Source organism: Patiria miniata, unplaced genomic scaffold (assembly GCF_015706575.1).
Source record: "Patiria miniata isolate m_02_andy unplaced genomic scaffold, ASM1570657v1 HiC_scaffold_24, whole genome shotgun sequence".
NCBI lineage: Eukaryota > Metazoa > Echinodermata > Asteroidea > Valvatida > Asterinidae > Patiria > Patiria miniata.
In genome coordinates, this window is record NW_024037063.1 from 2,793,678 (window position 1) to 2,821,544 (window position 27,867).

Below are 27,867 nucleotides of genomic sequence, written 5' to 3' on the forward strand. Positions count from 1 at the left end.
GAATTGTCGTTAATAATGATAAATTGGCCCCGTGGATTGCACGCGGATGCGCTCTCGTATTTCACAATCAGATAAAGCGCGCTAGGAGACCCCCAAAGACTATAACTAATCGTTTGTTTGCGTGCTGGGGAAAATTATAGGCCTACCTGCTAGTTATGTGTTACACAAAGGAACAATTTAATACTGATCGGGAACTTTTTTCTATACTGTAGGACAAGACTAGGCTTGCTTAATTCAGCTGGACCCGAAAGTCAAAGTTTAGGGCATTATTACACTCGGTGACGCATTCAGTCAGTAAGTCGGTACTCAGTAACTCAGGCAACCGAAGGCTATCCGTTTGGGTTGAGCAAACACTGTGCTTCTCAGAACTTCGTATAGAGCTACACCATTTTTTTCCCAGAACAAAATCCTGGTTACTTGGATTTGGGACATCTATCTGGGCCAAAAAGTTCTCACCGCAGAGGACAAATAAATACGTGTAGGCCTAGTTCAATTAGTTCAACAAGAATCTCTCAAACTCATGTCCCGGCAAGCAAGACGAGGTGTCTGCAGAGTGCAATAATTTAAACCATTGAAATGGAAAAATCCCTCGAGCAATGTTGTTTTGTTACCTAAGCTTGTTAATTTTGTTTCCAGCTATGAACACCTCGTATAATGCATGTTGTATACTATAATGTACATGGCACAGTTCCGATTCAAAAGCTCTATTTTTTTACATTCACAGTTCATGGAAACTGGAGTTTGTGAGCAAGAACACTGCAAGGTGCAGGGAACACTCCCGCCAATACTTCTCAACTAATTAAAGACCAATAAATCCACACACAATCTGTATTCTTTGATAAAACAATGACTCGCGAGACAATCGTGTAGTCAAAGAAAGAGAAAAAGGCCTTTGTTTTACGGTATTTGCATCGCCGTATACGGTGCTGGAGAAGGGCGCCCTCAATCAAAACAATTGCCTTCAGGTGCAGAATAGTGAGCTCGCTTGTGCAGTATTCGCACTACGTACAAAATGGTCGCATAAGATCAAAAATGAGGCAGGGCCTGAAATCCAAAAAGAGAGCATTTTCTCTGCATCCCCCCCCCCACCCGGCCCCCAATGGGAAACTCTTTTTTTCGAAGAGAGCTGAGCAAAAGGTGCGTCAGGATGAAGATGGAGCGGAATACGGTGGGATGAAGTAAAAGCAATAACTGGATAGTGCACAGACACTCACTGACGATAAACTGCTTCTACCACAACTATCTTCTGATGTTAACTTGGATCTAGGAAAGCGAGAGATGTGCGCATCAAAGCGTATCCAGGCACGCCAACAATAGAACAAAATTCTGTTGGTGTTTTCATTTAGCCGAAAACCGGATATGGACGTCTAGGTACAACTGGTGATTGTATTTTCAGTTACAAAATAATCGTATTATTCGGCTACGCACAAACGATCATTCAGGACATCGAACTCCGTGAAATCGAGACTTCAACAGCGCGTCATCCACGAATACCGTTCAGGAATTCGTCTCTTTTTCACAACAGTGACAATTGTCTACGGCAGGGGGGAAATATGTCAACACCGTTCCGCTTCTTCGAGCTCACTGGCGTAAACAGGTATGAATTCGACTCGGAAACTAAAGAAAATAAATCGAGCAAAGAGGGCAACAAAAGAAAGGAAATGAGTATAGTGTGGGAGTTTATGGCCTGGAAAAAAGTACGAACAAAATGTAGGCTTGTTTGGGGTCATCGTGGAACGAAAAAAATAAGGCAGATTTTCAGAGGAAAGCCTTGAAATATTTTGATGGATGTCGTATTATTACCCGTAAATTGGTTTACAAAACTTTGTCGGAAGTTTTGGTCACCTGGAGATTATTGAGTCAAATCTGGACTTTTTTTAAATTTCTATTTAATACAGCGTTTCGTTGGTGCTTTGAGAATAATCGAGCAATTTTTGTGTGGTCTTCAAATATTATGTACATTTTTTTCCAATATAAAAGAAACCAAACCGATATGAGATCAACACCATACCTCCAAAATGGAGAACAGATCACTCTCTTAGAGCAACCTAAGAGCAAAGTGACACATCTCCCGACTCAATAAGCTCAACAATATTTGCTACAATCAAACTTTCCACCAACCAAATGACAAACTACCAAAAGGTCCGTTACTTGCTTACCATACCACCCCCCTCCCCCCCAAAAAAAACCACCCCAAAACAGAGAAACACCAACGCTAAAATACACCACACTATCTCCAAAAGACTTACGCCCACGTCACCTAACGAAACAGAGAGCAAAGTACCAAAATTACGAAAATAGGTCATAACCGATCCGGTGTCACGGTCTCACTTCTCCGGCGTGCTAGCTTCTCCGGGTCGATTTGGCGGATAACTGAGCACGTTACAGTACACGTTACATGAGCACGATTCATGCTCATGTGTCCGCTGTGCTTACTTTTCCTCGGGCTGTTTTCTGAAGTCTACCAAGCCCATTAATAACACAGTGAGGGACACCCAAGAATGTGTTATGTAACACTTCCTGTGGGTCAAGTCATTCCATGGTCTTGCAAGCATTCTGATTTGTGTTCCCAGCGTCATGCATGTGTGTGTTCATGGAGGATTAATTAAGAACGAACTCCTTGGTCCGTGTTCCTTGCTCGTTCGTGGTCCATTTTGTCCTTATTTTTGCAACCACGGCTTAAAATAAATGTGCATTTCAAATTCAAGTCTTTAATATTGGGAGTTAATAGTGCGCGCCACGAAAATTCTATGCATACAAATATCTTACGTACACAAGTACAGCCCCGAAAAACTCAGCACACTAATACAGTGACGAAAATGTACACTACTGCGCAATTTTGTGCATGCGTGTTGAAGCGAAATTTCCGTTTTGGAGAAGCTAGCACGCCGGAGAAGTGAGACCGTGACACCGGCAAGGAAAAAACATCATTTTTTTTTGAAAGCAAAAGCGGCGACGAGCATACGCGGATTCTTGAAAGGGCTGGGCCCCAGACCAAAACAAATTATGAATTTATGGAATTTTTGATCATGCATGCTTGATTCAGTCAAGAAACAAATTGTTTATATTTCGGCACCAACTTCCTAGTCCAAGTGCCATTTTTACCACATGGTCACCTCGAGTTTGAAGCCACGATCAACACGCAAACATTCAAAATGGCACCGGAGCCACTTTCAAACCCGCGTTATCTAAAACGGCCACAATCAGTCTGCCAAAAAAAAACTGCACTCACTTTTTTAACAAGTTCCAAAACTGTCAAGAGTAAAAACACAAGCAAGTGAACTCGGCATAAATTGATGGCGGTATAGAAGAAGTCTGGTTGTTGTAATGCCTCACACAACTCGGCTGCTTTGGTTAGGTTTTTTTGTGGAAATGCCAATCGGTTTAATTTATAAGTGTTTCATAATTCTTCAAAGGGAATGACAGTTTGCCGTGGCGCCAGCGTTTTGCACGAGGGTCACGGCCCAGTCTCTCTCAATACGCCGGGATCTGGATAAAATATCAGAAGAATTAGGGTTGGCACGGTCATAAAACTGCTTGGAAATTCGTTCTAGTAGACCGTAAATACCACAAAAGCTGGCACATAAATTACGATCCGTTGAAAACAAAAACTTGATGGGGTTATTAAACTCGGAGTCACGACCGGCTGATTTTTGGGGAGAGAGGTGGGAGGAAAGTAATTAGATCAGGGTAATGGATTTTGCACAAAATGCGAAGTTGTGAAGAGATCGACTTTTTTTTGTTACGAAAGTTGTACTCTAACTTTTTTTGTCCGTTGACGGCGTAAAAAAAAACAGAGACTCGCGAGTGTTTTATTCTGAAGTTGGCATTTAGCTGGGTCCCGCACACAGTGACCAGTTTATAGGGGCATGCAATGAATTTTTCATATAGGAATATATTCTGTACAACTTTCTCCTCAAAACTATTGGACATCCCTTTTTGGTTAATCAGTTTATTGAAAAGTGCACTTCTTTAAACATTTAAATATTACCCATGATTTTTCTGACAACTGAGGGTGTGATGTTGCTGTGATGTCATTTCAGGAAGACACTGTTCACTTTCGGGGTTTTTTGTTCCAATTGTGAACCCAAAAATGTGTTCATTGAAAACGTTTGTGAGAAAGGTTTCCTCAGTGCCTTACTTTCGGTTCTGACGCAACAACGTTCACCAAAGAAAAGAAAAATTACGACAGCAAAATATCCAAAATTCTGGCAACTTGTGGTGCTGAAATAACTGTAACATTGAGAATTCTTCCTGAAATGACAGTACACTGTTGCTCATGAACATGGAAATTCGCATCAGCAGAAAAACCAAAAAGGCACCAAAATACCCGGGAAAATGGCAAAACGAAATAAATCGAAAAAAATGGGACATAAGGTAAGTTTTCAAGGATTGCATTAAAAAAATACATTGTATGAACCCTTTAAAGCTGTGTGTTGGGGTATGCCGTGCGGCAAAGTGCCACCAGCGAAATGCAAGTAACAAACCAATGTTTCTGTTTTTTAACAGCTGAACTGCTTTGAATAAACGAGTACATTTCAAACCAACAGAAATATCCAACTTTTTGTATTCCTTGGCTCGAAAGTACGGGACACCGTCGATGTTTTGTAACTAACCCAAGTAAACATCTTGTGCTCTAGGGCAAAATTGCTGAGATACCAAAAGTACAGAAACTTTACCTGCAAACATAATGATATAAAATTTGACATATGACTGCTCAACGCGCTAGAGACGTGCAACTACAAAACATCATTAATTTTTGATTGATTTTCAATTCAACAAAACTTGACTACCGGCCACCAAAGTAAACAACATGATGACATTGTGGTAATGAAGGGCTTTGTATGTCGTGTCGAGTGGGTTGGGGTCGGGGGGAATGATAACCACTTTCATATTTCATTTTTTTTATTTGTGAATTCAATTTCCATGGTTTGACTACATGTATATAATCTGTTCATAACATCATACGCAATCGCATTGTGCTGGTTTGCCAGAACTTGTAATTTTGTTTCTTTATACAGGTTCTTTCGTGATTGATGTCGGTGTCAGGTTAAATTACACCGGGACTCAAGGCTCGATCGACGGTACAAAAGGCGAGTCGGTGTCTCGCCGGTGGAAAAAAAAATGAAAAATGGACATTTCCACACGTTCGGGAACTCAACCAAAACAACCCACGTAAACAAGTCGGTGGGAATTGAAGGCACTAGCTCACCGGATGCATTTAGAGAGTCGATCAACTCAATCATAAAAGTACACTGACTTTTGCCGCCAATTTTTTTCCTCCTTTTTCCCCCCAAGCGACGAGTTTTTTTGTGTACATGTCTCGTTCAAAAAAGGATGATGCATGGCCATGGAACACAAAAAAAGGAGACCAGGTGAAATTTAGTACAAAGTACGACGTGGTATTGTCAGGTTCACACAAATCGCCTTCGCCATAAATGTACTCCCACTACCCTAGCCATCCCGGCCCGCCGGTTAACCGGAGGGTTACGCTTGACTAGATTGAGACAGACCGACGCTTCATCAAATTGTTAAACCATAAAAAATAGTACAGCCTGCCCTAAAGTGGTACCACAAGGTCGCATGGTGGGATAATTAGCAGGTTTTCAAGTGCTCTATATATACCAGCAAGTTTGCACTTTCCCCCTTGTTTCATACAATTACTCACGTAATTGTCCTGTCCCACGCTCGCACTCATCTCTTTTCGATAAGCTGAAATAATGTTAGACCCATTTACATGTTTATTGATTTCGATTGTTACAGACTGAAATTTCACATTTAAGTGCTAATTGATCACTCACATAAGCCCACATGCCCACAAATATACAAGTTCAAATGCTACTTGTGTCAATTTTTGGCTGGTAGGCCTTTACAACTATGTTATTCCAAATTCCACTTCACTGGTCCATGGTAATTCTCAATGTTATCTGGACGGATGCTTATTTGAATTTGCTAGACAATAATTTTCAGAAGACCACATAAAAAGGTCCCGTCATAATCATACAGCGTTTTTTTCTCAGTCGAAAAACTGTAATATATTCCACGGCACAGCTCTATGAAATCAAACCCTAGTACTAGTAGTAGCAGAACTCATTACAGAAAGTCTGGTATGAAAATCTGAGAAATTATCATTTGGGATTCTCTATACCCAATTGGGACCGATTCACATCGGCTTTCAACACGACAACCGCGTCTGCATTTTGAATAAGGCGGCAAACACACACACACACAGTCACTCGCTCACAAACGCAACGAGGAATTGGGAATGATTTATCACGGTGTTATGGCCGATCGGCGCGGCGAACTTATTGAAAGAAGAGAGTTAGATCTAGCGAGTCCTGTGGTGATGACTAGAACCCGAGCAATCGGCCAGACATCTGGAGGGGGGAAAAAACCGCCCATCTATCATCCGTTTCTCCCTTGATTTATTTTTCCTCCATCATCATCGGGATAAATGTATTTCGGCTTCGGCTTTTAGGTATGGGAAGAGGAAAAATGAGCCGCGAGTGACGATTAATAATGCATGTAGTCCGGGGCGAGTGGGCCAAAAATCAATCACGCATACGATGTGAAGTCCATACTAGATGCTTGGAACACATTTACGTGGATTAATAACAACATACATGAGGGCGCTGTTGCTGTTTTACATGAACGCATAAAACTCGGAGAGGCAATTAAATCCATGGCAGGCAAACTAACTTGTTTCACACGCTTTTATTTCCAACATCATTACATGTGTTTTTGTCAGCCTGTGTATTTCACTGTGTAGTCCGCTTACATCAGCAGAAAGTTAAGCAGGAATATTAAATCCCCAAGCCTGAATTTCTAATTTTGTGAAGTTCTCGGTTTTTGATCATGCAGTTTTTGTCCAGGATTTCGGGGCACTTAGCATTGAGATTTGGTAACAGGGACCGTGGAAGGTAACAGTAACATAATGCAGATTCATTCCCAGTCTCCCAGAACATGCCATATCGCCCCTCCTCCATGGTATCACCAACTTGGCTGAAGGGAACCGTAGTGTTCACCATGTGTTCACATACAAGTGAATGGATCAGAGTTACTTTTTAGTAGAGGGCGCTCTTCAACATATGTGGTCTGGGATTTTATAGGCTGCATACAATTCTGGTTCTGGTCGAGTCGGTAAAATTCACTCAGGAATATCACACCAACTTGTATGATATACATGTATTCCATGGTTGTTATTCGATTGATCTGATTGGCTGCTTACAATTACAAGTACATGCTAAATTGCCATACACACCAATGATATACATGCATTCCATAATTGTTATTCGATTGATCTGATTGGCTGCCGTCATCAGAAGATAACATTCTTGACCAATCAGCCTTCATGCTTCTGAGTCTTTCCCATCATGATCTGTTTCACCTCCTCTTACTGGCTGCTTTCTTTAGAACTTCTCAACCATTTCACTATTGGTTGGCAAATCTTTCCATCAACAATGTGTTTCACCTTCCCTTATTGGCTGCCTTCATAAAAGATCCCCATCCTAGACCAATAAGTTTTGCAAGAATTTGCCTTTCCAGTCATTTTCTATCACCTCCTCCCATTGGCTGGACTGACAAGATAACTTCACTCTAAACCAATCAGTTTCACAGATAGTTTGCATTTCCAGCCATTTTCTTCTGTCGCCTCCTCCTATTGGCTGCAGTCATCAGATGAGCTCCCTCTAAACCAATCAGCTTTGCAGATAGTCATTAGCAACTGTTTCCAGTCAATTTTTTTCTGTGACCTCCTCCTATTGGCTGGAGTGATAAGATCACCTCACTCTAAACCAATCAGCTTCTGGGCTGGTGTATACTTCCAGTCAGTCTGGGCCAAATAGTCCACTTTCTTCTTCAGGTCTTCCAAGCGCTGCAGGTGTAATTCTGGTGAAGTAAAAAAAAAGGAACATTCAATTAGAAAAAAACTGTGCACGTTTGTGGATAATTCAAGAGTGTTTTGGAAAAAAATGCTACAATATCCTGGGGTTTTTATTTAGATTCTTTGTGATGCAACAAAACAGTGTGCTAGACCTACATTAACATGCAATGAGCACTAAGCTTACTGCACCCTTGACAACAAAGCATTTAAATATACTAATATAGTAAATATACCCAATAATACAATGTATATTGAATGACTGAGACTCTCACTAAATATTGAGCCCTACATTCCCACTTTTGCTGATATTTACTTAATCCTTGTTTCAATATCATGAAGGCTTAGTTAATGAAGTCTTGTAATGCTTAATTTATATCATTCAGAGAGTGATTCTGCATATGTATTAAGTACCTAAACTTCATCGTTTCACGAGAAATTAACATGAAATCCTTGATTTTGGAGGCCTCAGATTAACATAGATGTACATAAGCCTGTTGTTTTACACATGCAAGTCTTCACCTAATATTCTGTCTGATGCTTACCCTAAGCCTGCATATGTTGACTAACTTGACTTGTTGCATGTTGAAGGGAATGTCACTGACTGAAGTACTGAGACTGTCTCTAGTAAACCGTCTATAGATGCCTTTCTGAGAACTAGCGGTAGACATTAAATAATCTGCCCAAAGGGTCTTCGATCGTAATCGCTACATGCTTTGAAACAAGCCATGCTCTTGCGTAACTTGCTCTTCTGTAAGCCCTGACTTGAATGAAACATTTACTGAAAAGGTACTTGCTTATACTTGTATGAAACAATCTTCACACTTGTACATGTACATGATGTCCTAGGAAGAGGTATGTTTGGATCAAATTAAGGTTTCTTACAAGTTGTTTTGAGCTACATTTCTGTTTACAACATGTGCCATTTTATACATCTACAACAATGTAATAATTATGCCGCACCTGAGAAACCACACAAAGATACTAACTTAAATACTACTTGTCAAGGTTTCATCTTGACAAGACACTTTTGAACAAAGCTTAATTTCATGCATGAAGCAGCTTTACAATAGCCTACATTAAGACATTGCTACTCACCTTTTTGCACATTCCTCATGCAAACTTCAGTGTCATGTTCAACCTGAAGCCTGCTGAGCAGGGGCCAATCTGGTAAGAGAAAGAAAACTGGTTTGTTTTAGGACAAATTAAAAAAGAAAGAAAAAAAGTGTCCCTGCCCGCTTCCTTTTTGGAGGCCGCCTTCTTTTTCTTTTTTTTAAACCGAAAAAAAAAAATTTAAACAGTGATATCATTTTTGGCCTCTTTGTCTGTTGCATCTAGCCCATATAAAGCTAGTACTAGTAGTAGGGCCTATGTCATTTCCTAAGTCCAAGTAGCCGCCAATTTAAAATAAAGCTAGTGGCCATCTTGAAAAATAGCCCGGTTGGGCGACCATTTTGGAGGGGAAAAAAAAGGACCTTCTCCTATTTTTTTTCAAAAAGGCAGGATGCTAAACAGGATTTTTTTTTATTTTGCCTAATTTAACAGTTGCTCCAAGCATGGAGATAGGCTACAGTACATGATGTACCCAGAACACTGACTTTTATTTAAAAAGTTGGTAATCCTTATCTTTAGGACACCTCTATATAATATAGAGATACTTGTGAAATATAATATTTCACAAGTTCTGTTCAAAACTGACTTTGGCAATAGACTCTCCAGTACCAAAGTGACTTTTGCAGGCTAAAGAAGTCTTTTATCTTCTGATTAATGTTCTAAAGTTGTAATTTTGAAAGCACTTTCAAAATGTGACTTTCCTACCTTTTTTGCAGTTTGCCATCTTGGTTTTTGAGTCTGTTTACTGTTTGTCATTGCCGTATTTACCCCCTAATTTCCCTCATAAATCAAAGCCCTGCCAGCCTCTTTCCACAAAATTAAACCTACTGATATTCAAGAAGGGTCATACTGATTACTGTTCAGATATAAGACAAGAAATATCAGAATGTCACTTTTGAGTGTCATTTAGTCAGCTGTTTTGGTGAGTCTTGTAACCTTATATACTAGGAACGGGGTCCTAAAAGTAAGGATTACCAAAAAGTTCAACCCTGAAGTGTGCAGCTAGAAGTTACACCTTTAAGTGTGCCCCAAAATGAGGGGAGATGAAAATCGACTTTGTCAATGTCACAGAAATTCTTAGCATGTTTAGTTAGTAATCCATAACTTGGGAAATTTGGCCCCATTTGTACCCAATTTCCGGACACCCAACCCTAGTCCCTACCTTATAATTTTTTTCTACTCACTTCCACTAGTTCCATGATATTTAGGCTAAAGCTGTTTACAGCATTCCACATCATCTTTTATTAAGGTGCTGCTACTAGTATCAAGCCTATATTTGACTGATGAATATGAAAGTCGTCAACTAAGAATTGGTAGGCTAGTTGGTTTGTCAAGACCACCATTCCGAATTTCCCTCGCACCATGCCGAATTTTCCAAAGTTTCTGTCTTGAGAAAAGTGGCGGGAAGTCGAAGTGCGCAGACGTTTCACCAGTGCACTTCGTTTTGAAGGCCGTTTTCTCACAATAATCTGATAATTCCGGTCTCTTCTTGTAACATTACTCTTTTCTAACAAACTTTTTACCTGGTTGGTCCTGTTGGCTCCCCTCCAGAGCAGTAGGGGAACGAAAAAGTGCTTTTCTTGGATTTTCAAATTCTGTTTTTCTCGACGTGCTCGCCATTTTGTATTTTAACTTCCGATAAGGTTGATGCCCAAAATACTGAATGAGAATTCAGTATCGAGGACGACAGGGAGGAGTCTTGTCCCCAGACCAACCAAGCTCACCACGAGAGGGCGGGCTGTAACATTACCGGTCATGATATTTAATTTTTTTGACGGATTGAATCATGGAGGAAGGAATAAATGTAGTTTGAAATGAAAGGCTTTTGCTTGGGGACGAACATTTGATCGTTTTCGTGGTTTAGCTGTCTTTTTGAAATTTTTACAATTTTTTTTCAAAATTTGTCAACTTTAAACGTGTGTTTGTGTGCTAACATGCGTGTATCCGATAATTAATGAAGGTCGTCGGACTCGGATTCAGACTCGGCATGCTCAGCTGAGCAAAGCATGCTAAGCCTAGACCCGTGAACGTGGCTTGTAAACTCAACGCCACGTTCACGGGTCTAGCTAAGCCAAGCACAGTCTAGAAAATGTTGTTTACTCTTCTTTTCTTAGCAAAATCTGCTGCAATGTCCCATATGGCAGTGTGATCATGTGTGAGGGCTATGCATGAGACTGTGAATTGGTAAATATCTATTATTTCTCAATAATTTGTCAATATGTGATTACTAATGCCGGTTTATAAATTGATTTTGTGTAGGCATACTTGGATTTCTTTGTCGTTTCAGAATAACTCAAGAACAGCAGACGTTTTGTAAAAATAGTTTTTTCTTAATTTGCGTGATGATGAGGCAAATTATATTTAAACATATGGTAGCAGATTTTATGCAGTTAGGCCAACATTTTCTTTTGAATTTTTAAATTTCCCTTTAAATATGCAAAATTTGCAACAAGTTTGAATTGAAAAATATAGATGCGGATGTTGTTAATTAAAAACATAATTAGCCTTGAATGTGCTGGCAGGCCAATATCAAATAACCTTGATGTATTGAATATACAGTGCAGTGCATGGAAAAGACTGCGTGTTGAAAAGATGTTAAAGTACAGAACAGCTGGATGTGAAATAGTTCTAACGGTCTGCCTCAAACTGAGACAAATTAAAAGTGAGGGGGAAAAAAATCGAAAATAATTGATTTTAATGTTAATGATTAATTCATGAAGTATGAATCACTTGATCAACCTAGTTTTAGTCAATAAATTGAGTTGAAAATACAATGGGCATTTTTTTTTTATAAAGCTAATAAAATGTTCAGAATTAGAGTCCGAAGTTTTAATTTCTGAAAAGAAAACCCAAAATAAGAGCAAAGGCCCTACATACAAGGCAAGGCAAAAAGATATCTAAATGTTGAATTGCTTTAAATTTGTACTGCAAATTATGGTTTATTTAATAAAATGAAAAGGGGGGAATTTTTTTCGGGGGGGGGGGGGGTTCTTGGGGGGTATTTGGGTTTTTTTTTTTTTTTTTTAATGAAGTTCCTTTTTGTTGCAAAACATGCATAATTACCTTCCAAATACCTTCATTTTTATTTCCATTTTAGAGAATTATTCTTCACAATTAACAAACTTGTGTACGTGCACAAAAGCACGCAGACAGCTCTAATTGCAGTTTTAATGATCTTTGTATTACTATTAGAAACATCCAGACAATATGGATGAAATTACCATAACAAAAATTAGGTACCTGCACAAATTGAATAAACATTATAATAACAACAGATTGTTGCCTGCAGAAAATTTCAGTCAATTAGAAGAAAAAGCCATAAAGAAAATGAGATCTAACCGACTGATGTGGATGAGTGATTTACATGGCAGTTATCGATATATCGATATGGGATCAGTGATGAAAAATTAAAAATAAAGTTGGAAAATGTATGATCTTAATATTTTAATTTATGCAAAATATTGCTAAAATTTCATTGTTAATTGCCTGTTGTGCCCATGCCCCGCAACAAACAAATATCAGGTTTTGTGGTAACAATTGACTTACCATCGATATATCAATTTTTTTTTTTTCACCTCACAGCCTGCATCTCGCTCAGCGCCTATTATAACCCATTGGCACTGCACGTCAAGTGTTTGTCTTCTGTCCGAGGGAAACGTAAGACGCTGAGCGTGGGTAGTACACGTGTCATTTCTCCACGGGATGCAAACGGAGAAAGGTCATCAATTTTGAAGATCGAATCCTGTCCTTTGTGCATGCAGCGTGTGAGAGTGGTGAGTTGACATAAATTTCTTTGTCACATATGTCTGTAGTTTGTTATCATATTTTGAATCTGTCATTTAAAAAACTATGTCCTAATTAATTAATCATTGTGCAAGGCATGTGAAGCATTTGTCTTAAATATTATTTTTTTCTGTTGATAAAAATGTATCTTTACATTAATCAACAAAATTAAAACCGAAAATATCAATAAGATTTTTAGCAGTCTGATGAGCAATTATATTTCGAACATATTAAAATGAAATTGACTTTGTTGCCCCCAATTTGATCACCATGTCATTGTGAACCACTGGACTAATGAAGTGAAATGAATTTTGCATTGATAAAAACCTTACAGAATTATTGCATATTTTAGTGTTATTTTTAAACCGTTCATCGGCTAATATTGAAAAGCAAATTATGATTGCTGACTTGAAAAAGCCTATGTAATATGTGTGGGTTTTATTTAATGTGCGATTGAGAGAACTTTGTAATCCTATGCAAAATTGTGCTGCTAAATTGTTCACGTTGTGAATTCACACCAAAAAAAACAGTTCAACTAAAGCAAATGTCTAAGGAATTTTAAATGTTTGGTGTGAATCGTGAAGTAGTCTTTGTATTGCTGTATCCTCCATGAGTTTTCAGATCCAATCGAACAGGAATCGAACCCCGGACCTCATATTTACTAATTTTATGACAACAGTCCCACGTTTTATTATTTAACCTTCAGCCCGTTTTTTTTTCCCCTTTTTTGTTTGTAGGTTTCTGAACTGACTGCCAAAAACCAATATCATTAAAGAACAAGATGGCCAAAGAAAACGGCTCAGATCAAAAGATGAAAAGTAAACCAGCCAATGAAAATAAAGCCAAGATGGACGCTGCTCAACCGAGCCGCATGAAACGGCTGCTTGGCTTTGAGCTGGCGGATATCAACAGTTGCAGGCGCTTTGTGAACTTCATGAACGAACCGAGGGATGCGTCGTCACTTGGCGTCCTCAGAATCATATTTGGTGAGTAGACTTACGTTTATTTTTGTGATATTTGGTTATTTACATATTTTAAGTTATACTGTTTATACCTGTGTTCCTGAATGCTTTCTTCATGTTACTGTGTAAAGCTGTTCAAATTTGAACCATTTTTCTACTCGATATTTGGAGACGTGCGTATTCCTAGTCAGTAATTTACAATGAAAAAATGCAATAATTAAATGAATTTGGCAAATGCCAATGAAGTAAATTGGATAAGGAGATGAATTTTTCTTGTTATCAATCATGCTAACTTTTTTTTTTTTAAAGGGTTTGCGTTGTAGTGGGCTTTTCTGCCGGGGGAACGTGATTGTTACACTTTTCCGTTAGCACTGAGATGAGAAATACTGTGAAATTCAATGCAACAATGTTGAAGTCATTTTGATTTGTGAAATAAAAACTAAAGTAGAATACTGCTTTCTATTTCTCTACGATTTCAGCCATCCTGATGCTGGTGGATATCCCTCAGGAGCGCGGCATGGCCAAGATTGTAACCCGCTTCGGCGACCCCAACCAATGTCACTTCCCTCTGTTCAACTTCCTGCAACCCCTGCCTGTGGACTGGATGTACGTGGTCTACCTGGTCATGCTTGTTGGTAAGTCTGTGAAACCTAACCCATCACTATGAGTATTACAATCAACTGAATATTCAAATACAAAAACCACGCAGGTACACACACAACTGTGATGTTAGCTGGCAGTTCTGAATATCCGAATAATCGGTCAAATGCAGTTTCGAGTAATCGAATACAAAATTATTTGGAAATGGACAGCCCTATCAACTGCGCAAAGCATTTTTAAAAATTTTGTGGTAAGTAAAATTCCAAACTATTGTCCTGGAATGAGCAAAATTTATTGCAGTTTTGTAAAAATGGTCAATAGAAACAATTTTTTTCGGTAGCCCGTATCCTAGATTGAATATCTTCTTGATCGACTTGTTGCTTCTTCTCATGTTACTCAAGGTGCTATTGGCGTCCTCCTGGGTGCCTTCTACCGTCTCAGCTGCATCATGTTCATCATCCCTTACTGGTACATCTTCTTCTTAGACAAGACATCTTGGAACAACCACTCCTACTTGTACGGTCTCCTCAGCTTCATGTTGCTCTTCCTGGATGCAAATAGATTCTGGTGAGTAAGAAAAAAAAGGGAATACTAATGTGATGGAGCAGTTATAAACGTTGGTTTAACACCAGTTAAGGGGCCTGGTTGCTGATTAAATACAGAGAAGAAAGAAAAAAAATATTTTGTCCTTATCAGGGCCACATTTTTTAATGGCTGGTTTTTCATGTTAATATCATTTATGCATAGCATTTATGTTAAATTTGATGAGAACAAAAGTGGCTTTGCTGAATATGGGTCATCAACTTTTTTTCCTGTCCCTGTTACATCCGACATCTATGATTTTATAATTTTGATGCACTCCTTAATGCAGTCATCCTCCAAGAGTGATTGTGAATAGCAATTTACCTGCCCAACATATGCGAAATCGTTTGAAGTCCTTGTTCATAATGTTGAATGGTAACTGACAAAGTTCCAAGGTAACGGGGACAGGAAAGAAGTCATACTTTGCAATAAAGTTATAGAATGACCCGTATAATTGTAAAAAGCTCAAGAAGTGTAGATGCTACTTCTATCCAATTTTGCATCAACCTAGACCCGAAAGCGAATCAGTTTTGCATTTTGTCTTCCCTAATTCTAGGTCACTTGACGGCTTGAGAAACCCTAAGCTGAGGAACGCACACGTCCCGCTGTGGAATTACGCGCTCCTCAGGACCCAGGTGAGTTGTGAACCGTAGCCAATCCAAACACAAGGGAGGTAGTACGAGTGTAGATAATAGGTGGAAAACCAGTGTTGTAGTCGTGTCCATCACAAGTCCGTCACAAAACCTCACACAAGTCCATCGGGGGTCGGTCACAAGTCAAGCAGTTCCGAGTCAAATCGCAAACTATTCAAAAAGATTGTGACAGTAGATTTATTTAGATATATAAATTTTCATTTCAGAGTCACAGTTTTAAACGGTTAATATTTTGTATATTAAAGTTGAACAAAGAAATTGACTGGAGCAGGCCGGTTTTGGACCTGCGACCTCCGGATTACCGTTCCAGTGCTCTACCAACCAAGCTATCCAGTCCTATGTTTGCGGTTTCCCCATTTTTCTGTCTTTGTTCAAGGGACGCTACTTAAATATTTTTAACAATCACAAGATAAATGCAGAGTATTTAAGAACAATTTTTTTTTAAATACTTTTTTTTCCCAGATATTTTTTGTCTACTTCCTGGCCGGCGTGAAGAAGATGGATGCTGATTGGCTGTTTGGATACTCCATGGGCGCGCTGTCCAGTCATTGGGTCTTCGATCCTTTCAAGTGAGTTTTTGAAATTGGAAGTTGATTCAAATTGTCTTCAGTTTTGTTAAATGTTGACATTAAATAGTGATATCCATGTCCTAAAAATGAATAAACGCATCCATATTGAACAATCTTCCGAGAGCCTTTCAGGACTTGAGGACTCTCGCTCTGTATCGAAAAATAATAATTTCGACGAATAAAAATATGGTACCATATAAAAAATAAAAAAAACGTATTTTAGAAGATCTTATGAAGGGTTTAAGATTGAAGTACAGTTGTGGAAAAATTAGACATGTAAGTTAGAGTGCATTCGCCCATGTATCTTAGAAACAATGATATAATTCTGGTAAAAATATAATCTTATGATGGCAACTGAATTTCAAAGTGCATTTGTATTCTAATTATTTTCCCCCAGGATAATTATGACCGACCAACAGATTGATCTCTTCATTGTCCACATTTGCGGCTTCCTCTTGGATCTTACCATCGGTTTCTTCCTCTTCTTTGATAAGACGCGGCCCTTTGCCTTCATCTTTTGCGGCAGCTTCCACGCGATGAACTCGCAGATCTTCAGTATCGGTAGGTCATAAATCACTTTTTTTGTGTCATTTTTGTTTCTATTCTTATTTTTGTGTGGTAATAAAACCGATGGTTCCTCAAAATTGCTCAGGTGCTGTAGCGCGCAAGCCTGAAGAAAGCAAGGTGGAGAAGGCGATAAAGAAAAATTCCCTGACATTTTAGGTCAGCGAACCTTATGGAATCAGGTTATAATTGAAAACGCAATCCTCATTTTGGCCTCGGCGGGATTCAAACCGGGGTCTTGGAGGTGAAAGGCAAGGAAAGTACTCCAAATATATTCAATGTTTTTTCCTGATATTTATTGTTATTAATACCTTTCTATACTTTCTATCAGATCTTGAAGGCCCAAGATTCTAGATATAATTTATCCCAACTCCATAAAAAATTTCTGTTAGAAAGCTTTATGAATTTCTGTTAGAAAGCTTTATGAATCTGCCAAACATCACTTCATATCTAAACAAGAGGAGCACAGAAAAATTGGGGCAAAGTGTCTTGCCCAAGGACACGAGCACCGTGATCGAAAGTTCTTTGATTTCTTATCTCTTAATCGACAGGGATGTTCCCCTACGCCATGATGGCCACCATGCCGGTGTTCTGCTACGCTGACTGGCCGCGTTACATCCTCTCCCGCCTCCCAACGTCCTGGAGCAGCAAGCTCATGGCTCCTCCTGACGTCCAGCAGAGAAGTGAGCACTGCGTGTATGCGGAGGAAACCAGTTCTAAGGTAGGTGTTTCTTGGTTGAAATGTGACACACCACAAAAATATGCATGGGCAAAAATGAACCAGCACAATCAATTTTGAGTTTAGCATGCACTTGCTAAACACAGTGCAGCACTGTGGTCTAATGGTTACATCATCCAACTCATGTGCAATGGTACATGGTTCAAATCCTGATTGGAATATGGTGTTTGTGTTCTTGAGCAAGACGCTTTACTACAATTGCCTCGATCTCTCCACCTAGGAATATAAATGGGTAATAAATGGGTATTATGTACTAAATGCCATGTGAAATTTATAGTCTGTCGAGCATGATGTCAAAAAAAATCTTAGACTTCAAATTATTTTGTTACTGTCACAATTGAATTTTCCTGGATGCAAAGTAGGATCAAGAAGTAGAAAGTATTAACATAAATAGACTCTAAAATCATCAGTTGTGAAATTATGAATTTACGTTTGGTTTTGAAAGAAAAAGCCTTGGCTAAAATGAACTGATAAAGTAAGATTCCACTAAGGTTTCACTCACGGGGTCAAAGCTCAACCAATCCTTGATGTAATATTTATGTCCATTCCTACTTTCAAAATAGGAAACTCCCAAAGACGTCAAACCCAAAGAAGCCAAAGAGAAGAAGCCCAAGACCCAAGAGTCTCACGGCCAGGGAGTTCCCCGCCTCCATCACTACCTGGCCAGCTGCTTCTTCCTCCTCTACATCGCCGCTCAGCTCTTCTTGCCGTTCTCTCACTTCCTGACCAAGGTAAGACCACGTCCCAATTACTTGGCTACGCCCGAGCAGTTGCACTTGCATGGAAATCGTGTGTTTTCAAATTTTGGGGTTCACAATTTGAACAGAAAACCCCTAAACTGAACAGTGTCTTCCTGAAATGACATCATAGCAACAGCTCCCTCAGTTGTCTGGAAAAGTATGGACATTTTTTAAACGCAGTGGCTATTGTTACGGCAGCTGTAATGCATTTCCCATTTTCTATCGTTACGGTAGACTGCAACTTTTATAAAAACATGACAAGAAAATATAAAATTAGAAGGAAAAAAGTGAATTTGAACGTTATGAAATTTGGACTTTATTTCCCTTTTAAAAAAAATTCTCCAAAGCCTCAGGTTAGAAAAGGAAAAAAATTTGAGTGCAAAACTGAGATCCGAACCCGCAACCTCGCGGTGCAAAATCCTACCCTCTATCGACTGAGCTGTCGCACTGCTCGCTAAAATGTGTGGAAACAAATAATTATATACCTGCGTGTGTATCAAAAAAGTATCGTAGAGGGCGCTAAACAACGACTGCCGTAACGATAGCCACTTCGTTTTTTAAATGCTTAAAGAAGAGCACTTTTCAATAAAATCATCTATTTATTGTTATCAATGTTTTTATCGTTGTCATTCTTTAAGGGCTACAATAGTTGGACGGAAGGCCTGTATGGCTACTCCTGGGACATGATGGTCCACAACTGGCACACCCAGCATGTCAAGGTGCACTTTGTGGATTTGGAGACTGGAGTAGAAGGCTACCTGGCAACTAATGTAAATATTCACGTAGTATTAGTCTCTCTTCCAGCGTTGTAACATTTACTGTGCGCTTGTCTGTCACAGATTGGATGCTTGGTAAGGCAAGCAAGGCTGGAATCGAAGGCTATTATGTCAAGTCCATGGAACCATTAAACAGAAAATATAGCTTAGTAAATTAATGTAATAAGCAAAAAAATTAATTGAACCAATAACAAGCAACATGCATGGCAAGACATTTTGGGCTGGTTAACTGTTCTTTTCTAAGCAATTTGCTTTGTTCTTAGCAAATTTCTGCAATAACTTGCTTACAGGGAATTGCCAGATTCAGTTTCTGACATGTGTAGTTCCATCTATCTTGCCATGTATCCATACGTTTAAGTGGAGATTTTATTGAAGGCTTGAGAAAGAGACTAATCTGTACCCGCATTAGTCTTTTTCTCAAGCACCATTGGCAGTTTTAAATGCTGTTTGAATGTGTAATACATAAATCCTTTGTTTTCTGCCTGATAGTTTTACACCCCACATTTTGCTTGTTGTGTTTGTTCACAAGGTTTAGACGTTTCCCTGAAGCTTGAGGAGGAGACTAGTCTTTACCCAAAGTTTGTTGTTATTTATTTATTGTTGGTTTGTTTATTTGTTTTCCCCCTGGATAGTACTTCACGCCACATTCTGGTCGTTGGGTCGGCCACGCCGACATGATCAAACAGTTTGGCACGTGCGTCAGCAAGAAGCTGAAGGACCAAGGGTATAAAGAGCCCGCCATCTATCTAGACGTCTGGAAATCAATGAATGGCCGATTCTCGCAAAGGTATCAACCGTTGATTTTAGCACCAATCTAGACAGTTTTTACTTGTTTTTTGTTTGTTCACCCTTTAGCACTTGTGTTACATTGTGCTACAATGTATTTACTTCTTGATGTATCCATGCAACTATTGTGTTTAGGGCAATATAAGGAGTAACAGGCAGGGCGATTTGGGGCAGTACAGGGAGTAACAGGCAGGGCAGTTTGGGGCAGTACAGGGAGTATCAGGCAGGGTGGTTTGGGGCAGAACAGGGAGTAACAGGCAGGGTGGTTTGGGGCAGTACAGGGAGTAACAGGCAGGGCGATTTGGGGCAGTACAGGGAGTAACACTGAGGCAGGGCAGTTTGGGGCAGTACAGGGAGTAACAGGCAGGGCGATTTGGGGCAGTACAGGGAGTAACAGGCAGGGCAGTTTGGGGCAGTACAGGGAGTATCAGGCAGGGTGGTTTGGGGCAGTACAGGGAGTAACAGGCAGGGCGATTTGGGGCAGTACAGGGAGTAACACTGAGGCAGGGCAGTTTGGGGCTGTACAGGGAGTAACAGGCAGGGTGGTTTGGGTCAGTACAGGGAGTAACAGATTCCGAATGAAGTATATATATATTTGTCTCTAAATAATAATTTGTCTTGTTCCTTGACTCATTTCTAGGATGTGGGACCCGCATGTTGACATAGTCACAGCCCCCTGGTCGCCATTTGAAGACGTGGCATGGAACCTGCCTCTGCTGACGGAGCTCTCCAATTGGAGGGATAAAGTCGAAGAGATGGAGAAGGCGCTGGAGAAGAACGAAATTGACGTGGCGTTTGTGGCAGATTTCCCAGGTAGAGTCTAGACTTGACTCAATTTCATAACTATGTTAAGAAGAGAAAGTTGTTTTTAGCACAGATAATATCTGCTGTGCAGAAACAGGTTACCATTACCAAAATTGCATGCAATTTGTATGGTGTGTGACTGGTTCCCAGCAGACTTTTTCTCAGCACATAAAGTCACATAGCACTTTCTGTTCTGCTTAAACAGGTCTATGAAACTTTTCATAATTTCATTAATGCTCCTTAAGAAGCATTTTTTAGCTTAACTGGTGGAACGGCCAGCAGATTTGTTCATAGTTGAGCAAGCTCAACTGAAGGATGGCTGGACTACTCTAGTCGACTACTTGGAACCTGACCTCAGGACAGGGTTGCGTCACTGGTTACCGGAATAGCCACTCGCATCATAAAGCTCATCATGCAGTTAGCCTGAACCAAGACATTTTGTGAAGACTTAACCCCCATCGTTCAGCTAGAGACGTCATAATCAACCAGTCGTTGACTAATAAGTGAGCAAAATGTAGCCTCATAGCTGCGTTCTGCGCTGCTTGAGCAATGTCTCAATCCAATGCAAATAGGAGAATAATCCTATTCTGTTGTGTGTCTCTTGCAACTGATGCAGGGCTATACCTTGAGAACTACGTGAGCGAAGACTTTGGCAACACCAGCCTGGAGGTGCTTAAAGGGGAGGTCGTGGTTGAGTTAGTTGACGATCAGAAGAATGTGACGCTCACAGAAGGAGACAAGATGCAGGTAAGACGAGGAGGCCTAAATAGTCAAGACGTATTTCTCAAGAGCTTTATATTTTTTTCGATCAAGCCAGATTAACGTTATCTTTATTTTGGGGAATCGGTTTTCAGGTCCCCGCCGGTCACTTCCACAACGTCCACACCATCTCCCCCATCCCGTCCTGCTACATGTACACCTTTGTCAACGAGACGGCCATCAAATTTGACCAAGACGTGGACAAGTTCATGAACGAGCATTTAGCCGGCAAGAACTTCAGTTTTGCCACTGATGAAAAACTCATACTGGGTAAGCCTGCAGAATAGCATCTCTAAGTGTATGTGGACTCAAGAAAGTTACTTATATGCTTCGTTCAAAACTTGAATTGTTTTCCCTGAATGGATTCTAGATCAGTATCCTTGGGTAGTCAAGAAGATGCCCATATCCTAAAGTTCCGCATTTATTCATTTTTCTAAGGGGGAGGGTGGTTTCAGAACTAGAACGTTAACATCTTCCCCACCCTTATCTCCTAGAAATTTTGGACAGTAAAGTTGGTGAATCCTCCTTAAATCCTCCCCTCATAACAATAAATTCTTTGCATTTCAATTTAAGACAAAAATACAAATTCATCAGCTTGCAGGGGTGGAACTCTTACCAACAACTTCTGCTAAGGCGCAGTGGTTACATTCCTCGCCTTCCACGGCTGTGGCCCGGGTTCGATTCCCTGCCTGGGCCACATGCGGATTGGGTTTTCAGTCCCTACCTTCTTCCGTGGGTTTTCCTCAGAATATTCTTCTAGGTTTTCCTTCCCACCTCTAAAACTGTAATTTCTTCTCATTGTCTTCTCTCTACGGGTTTCTTCAGGCTTGCAAGCTACAGTACCTAGGGCACTTTTGAAAAATCCGTGGTTTCGGTACCAGAAATAAAATAATTATCATAATAACAATAACATCTCTAAACCACTCAACTGTCGAGCCTGCATGGGTCGATCAGCAAACTCAGTGGTCAGTGACCAGTTCAAAAGTCTATTGTGCAAACTTTTTTTCTATCGTTTTATGTTTCAAATCATTTTTTTTTTTTTCAATTAATGTTTCTGACCCTTGCCTTCCATAGACGATGTGGACGTGAACATGTCAGACCCCATGGTCTCTCTGATGGTGGAACATCTGGTGAGAGCCAACCAGAGAATCAAGAAGAAAAACATGACCATGTTCCAAAAGACGCACCGGTTCTTCACGTCCAAAGCTCAGATCTTGCAACACACGTAAGCGTTATAAAAAAAAAATTGAAAAATGTGAGGCGTTCCAGCAAAATGAGACAGAACTGGGCAGAGTTTGAAATGAGGGTTTGCAAGTATTAGGAAAGAGAATACAAAGCTTCTTACAATACTGTTTGTTGCACTTCAATTAGACATTCCGTTGACAAGTTATGGCTGTTTAAAGGTCGCAGTTTACCAACATGTCAAAAAAAGTAGAATACCGAGAAAAAAAAAGACCTTTAAAGTTTCAAGTTTTGCAGTCATGGAAATGAAACATGCCAATTGTTTTTCTTTAACCTCCCTTTGTTCCACGATATTTATACTATTTCTTAAAAATACGTTATAGTAGACATATCAAAGATTACAAAATATCAATAAATCTGAAAATATTAAAAAATTACCCCAATTGTTGTTTTTTAGTTTTTGCATTTTCTCCACTACAGTCTGTGCCCAGTTCCGTCTCATTTTGCCAGCATGCCTCACAAATGTTTAATAGACCCCGTGCACATAGCACCCCCAAAAGGGGACAGGTTTGGGGTATTTTCAAGTCAGTGATAATGAAAATATTAGGTGTATACTCGTGCATGTCTCAGGTGAAGAAAGACTTGTTCTCATTCGGGACACTCAGTGGGGCCAAGGATCTATCGGCCTTAGGAGAACGGCGCAAACGGTGTTCAAGGGCCATGAACGCCCTGGCGAAATTTGATATTCGAACATATATTTTGTGCAAAATATCCAAGCTTCTAAAATATGAGCAGTTTCACAAAACAACATGCCTTGCAGTGGACTAGTCACCCATCCCAACCCTACTCATACTGTGAAGAGATTAGATTATCTTGTCTTGTTTCAGTGTGAGGGGCTGGTTCTTCCATACTTTCCTCTGTAGCCCACACCTCAAGTGGCCTTTGGCCTTGTGATGGGCGATTTTGCATTTAAACAAACAAGAAGGAGAAAAAACAAAAGATGTAATTTGATGCCACGTAGAGTACCGAGTCAAAGAAACACTCTAAATTGAGAGAATATTTCCCCTAGAAAAAAAACCTCATAATTTCTTGTTCATTTCGGTGCTTTAGCAGCTTTGCGCTTATCTTGCGCCGTGCATGCATTACTATTATTTGATTTTTCGAGCTTTTTTTAATTTCAGTTTCTGTGTCTGGTGTCCTTGTTTTATTATAGTTTCGTACAGACTGCCCGGGCGTTGGGTCACATCTTTCTGGGGATGGACTCGGTGCTGACTCCGATACTGCCGGCCACAGAAGACCAGGAACCTGCACAAGAACCCCCACAACAGCCCCCGCAACAGCCCCCGCAACAGCCCCCACACCCTGACGATGAACTCTAAAGTCTGAACTCCGAACTCTCTTGCGACCTTCGACCTTAGCAGGTGGGAAAAGACAGCTAGAAAGACCAGCAGGGTTCAAGAAACTCCAGAGTGTTTGTGCCCAATGTTGTCCGGGACAGGCAACATCAATCTAAGTAATGGACATATTGTTGACTAATTTCTTTTCATCATTCCGTAATCGGACATACCATCGTAAACGTCTTGTATTTTTGTGCCAAATTCAAAAGCATAAAGTGCCTGTGAGCTTGAAGTGGAAATGTTTTATGGAAGGCTAGTTTTTTGTAGTGTCATGCAGTGTCGGAGCTTGGCAAATACGCACAGTCATGAATTTCTATACACCCGAGGACAATGCTTTGTGGTTCCCTTTGTCCCTGTAATATAACACTCTCCCATAGACTAAGCACATAACCGTACGATTGAGGACCGTTTTCAACAAAAGACCCAACGCTCGAGGAATGAAAGGATCTTTTGTTCTCCCTTTGTGTGTCTGTCCTCTATCGTAAAGCCATACAAATACACATAAACTATATTTAGTGTCAGGATTTTAAGTTTACCACTGAAAATGTATGGTGTTAAAAAAACACCTTGATAATTAGGCGATTAGCCACCATAAAGACTCACTGATATTTGAAAACACTAAGAAGAAAGAATTCTGCTGTATTTAGCAAGTATTCAAAACAGGACACTGTTTTTTTGCATTTAGTCCTGTAATCCCTTTCAGAAAAGAAAATATTGAAGCCTTCGTCGTTTATTTATTAATTTTTAATATTGTGTAGACTTATTCTGCTAAAGTATTAATTCACGTTATTCATGCTTGTATCGCCATGAACGTGATAAAACTTGCCCATTCGTGTCACAATGCCGTAAAGACATATATATTTTGTTGTGCTCTTAGTATCTAGTGAATTTTTGTCTTTTTGTGGTTTCATAGTTATATATATATATAGAATGCTTTATTGTCTGTAGATTTACTTAAAGTGCAATATATAATGTAGTTGGTTTTGAGTTTTGTGATGCTTGTACAGATAAAATGTTTTAGATGGTTAGATGTCGAGATCACAAACTTGCATTGTCTTGCCCTTTTTTTTTGGTCACAAGGGAATTGTAGTTTTTGGGTGGTTTTGATTACAATCAATTTAAAGCTTCCATTTTTTGTTAATCATTTCAATTTTTTTTTTTTATTTCATTTACTGTTTGTGTTCTTGTTGAGCCTGAATTCAATCAAATGTCCTCAGTAATTTGTAAAATGTAAGGAACAAATCCAAAACAAACTTTTGGAAAGTTTGAGGATTTTTTTCTTAACAGAAATACTTCAGCTACCTAGCTACATTATCTTGGTGAGCACTCATTTTAATTTGTTTTATGTAGAAGTAGTCTTCAGCTTAGTTTTACAAAATATCTATTTTGTATTTTTTTTCCAGGGTCATTTCGGGATTTGGTTATGTGCAATATGAAAGGTATGCTAAATTGAAATGTTACATTTTGTTCCATAGCAATCAAATTGCTAAAATGCTTTATCATCATCATCATCATCACCATCGTTGGTTTAAGGCCGTTGTCCAGTCTGTTCTGGGTTGGCCACATTCATGTAATAATAAGCCTATGAAACCAAATAAATGAATTAATTAATTGAATTGTGAGCATCGAAATTTGTAATTAATTTGTTCTTTTGAGTGCACTCATGCAGTTGCTTGTATCTTGGATGCGTTGTTTTGCAAAACATAAATTTCATTTTGAGAAACCTTATGTTTTCCAATCCCAGTTTTTTCAACTGCGTGTTCTTGTATGAGTAAGGATTGACAAGACAAACTTGTGCTACACCCGTAGCGCGCCACTCCCTCCTCCCCCCCCCCCCCCCTCCAGAAAAGGTGGGAACTTGTAATCCTCATATTAATGGATGGAGGTCTTAGAAAATACAGGAGAAATATCTAGCATGCCTAATTTAACAAGAGAGCAACTCGCCCCGATCACTCTATCAATACGTCAATTAAATACAACTAATTTATTCTAATCTTTTATAATGAACGGGGCTTTTTTCCACATCACTACCCTTTTCATATCATGAAATTTTCCGCTCCAGCTATTTGACATAGCGCCCTCTGTTGATGAATAAAAAACACCTGTTGCCCTATCCTGTACATTTGTTGAGCCGTGCGAGGATTTGTTTTCGTGATTCGCTCAGTTGCTAGACGTGCTGCAGTTCAGATTCTCGCCGCTTTACGACCGGATTTCATCTGAGGATAGGAGGAAAAGATTAAAGCGACGTAATTTGGTAAGTATTCTCTGTACTGGTATTTTCCCTGAGTGGTGACTTAATTTAAACTTTTTTTAAAGGCAGTTTGCGAAGTGGGCCTCTCTTTCTTTCTTTCACTAAATACTGCATCTATTTCGTGAGAATCCCCAGTCCTAGGCGTCGTCTGTCCCCATTATTAAAGCCTCATTCAAAGGCGATTGTGTAGGGTAGGGCCCTGACAAAGAATGTTGCAACCTTACGCTACTTCGGCGGTTGTGTACAAAGTCTATGGAGAGTCAAGAACATTTTCTAAGTTACTACTAGGCTAGTTAGAGTAGGGCCTACAAATGGGAAATGTTTCTCAGTCCAGAACAATTCTGCCAACTGGACACCACTTACCTGCCGCCAAACATCCAAATTTTCACCTCACCTTGTGATTTCAACCAAGAGGAATCCAGGAAAGAGTGGACATGCGAAAAAAAATTGGTAAAAATGTGTTTTTGGAGCACATTTTGCATGCACATGTAGTGCAGATCTGAGTTGAAGCAGCCGGTCAAAACTGATTAAAGTGTCTGGAATTGAACAGCGGTACGTTGTACGCATGACATCGATAACCATGACGTCGCATGAGACGTCGCATGAGCCGGCCAATGATAGTGCAATACGTCATTATGAATATTTATTTTCTCATGAATATTTAGTTTATTTCAATGGATACTTCAAATACGTCCAAAGATTGATCATTGCAACGGCGATCGTGCGCGGCCTAGCGGTTAAGAGACTCGTGTATCAAGCAAGCGTTCGAGGTTCGAATCTCGAAGAAGTGAGCGACTGATTGATAAATAGAAATTAAGGAAAGGAGGGGGTGAGAGTAGAGGAGGGAAAGTGGAGGGAATAACCATAAAAGAGGTAAATTTTGGCGCTAGAAAATTTATTGAAAAAAGTGGTGTCCGGTTGGCAGAATTTTTCCCTTTTTTTATGTTTGTCATGTTTGTCTAGCTTGAAATGTTCAGCTTTCCTAGGCTCATCATGACATGGGAGATTCACCAGGAAAGCAGGAAAGTTTAGCTAAGTTAGAACGCGGATCAGGTGTTGGTCACGTTTTTTTGCTGATATTTTCCATGTCCGTTTAAATTACAAGCAAAAACTCACCTATCACAGCCTATAATCCTTCATGCAGCAAACATTCTCTCAAATTGATAATACGGTCAAGCTGAACCCGAAATAAAAGGTTTAATTAGTGCAACTCCTGGAGTGCACAAAGTCTTTTTCGTCACGTCATTCGATTTGTGTAAGATGCTATGACGTCGCGCCGCTACATGGCGCTAGGCCTATACCATCTTGGGCCAGCAAGTTGCCAGACTAGACCGAAACGCACGTTTGGGAAGCTACTTTTTGGCAACCACTAGTCGGTTTTGCCTGGTAACCTTTACACAGAGTAACCTGGGTGCCAGGCAAAACCGACCAGTCTTAAATTAAAGAGATAGATGTAGCATTCTATATTTAAATGTGGAATTTTTGTGTCCAATTAAAATCACATCTGCCTTCCATCAAGGACTCGCCCTTTAGTTAACTCAAACAATGACATAATTTTCTGATACAAAATGTTGGAAAAGATGTAAGATACAACCAAAAGAGTTAAGATGTTCCCATAGAGGAGAACAATTTTGTGGAAAATGTACAAAAAAGTAACAAAAAATCAGGCCTGTTTAAAAAAAAAAAGAATCTTTTTTTTCTAAGTGTATATTCTGTGGGTGTGTGTGT

The 27,867-nt window shown here is 39.7% G+C and overlaps 2 protein-coding genes across 3 annotated transcripts; one reads left to right on the forward strand and one right to left on the reverse strand.

Moving 5' to 3' along the window:
- Nucleotides 1-6,699: 6,699 nt before the first annotated feature.
- On the reverse strand, nt 6,700-10,678 carry LOC119732111. The gene is made up of 3 exons (XM_038205502.1): nt 10,516-10,678; nt 8,978-9,046; nt 6,700-7,887 (listed from the first exon to the last, which is right to left on the reverse strand). The coding sequence occupies exons 1-3, from the start codon at nt 10,610-10,612 to the stop codon at nt 7,784-7,786; spliced, it is 270 nt and encodes an 89-aa protein (XP_038061430.1). The 5' UTR covers nt 10,613-10,678; the 3' UTR covers nt 6,700-7,783.
- A 38-nt stretch (nt 10,679-10,716) lies between these two features.
- On the forward strand, nt 10,717-25,504 carry LOC119732109 (vitamin K-dependent gamma-carboxylase-like). Of its 2 annotated transcripts, XM_038205501.1 has the most exons (18): nt 10,717-10,796; nt 11,107-11,176; nt 12,575-12,765; nt 13,513-13,761; nt 14,217-14,372; nt 14,739-14,904; nt 15,476-15,554; nt 16,035-16,141; nt 16,539-16,702; nt 17,257-17,426; nt 18,008-18,175; nt 18,823-18,954; nt 19,593-19,747; nt 20,387-20,559; nt 21,167-21,297; nt 21,405-21,579; nt 22,384-22,534; nt 23,705-25,504. In XM_038205501.1, exons 4-18 carry the CDS (start codon nt 13,557-13,559, stop codon nt 23,868-23,870), a joined length of 2,298 nt encoding a protein of 765 aa, XP_038061429.1. In that variant the 5' UTR covers nt 10,717-10,796; nt 11,107-11,176; nt 12,575-12,765; nt 13,513-13,556; the 3' UTR covers nt 23,871-25,504. The 2 variants fall into 2 exon arrangements, with proteins under 2 accessions (XP_038061429.1, XP_038061428.1); XM_038205500.1 differs by lacking the exon at nt 10,717-10,796 and having other exon boundaries at nt 11,058-11,176.
- The last annotated feature ends 2,363 nt before the right edge of the window (nt 25,505-27,867 follow it).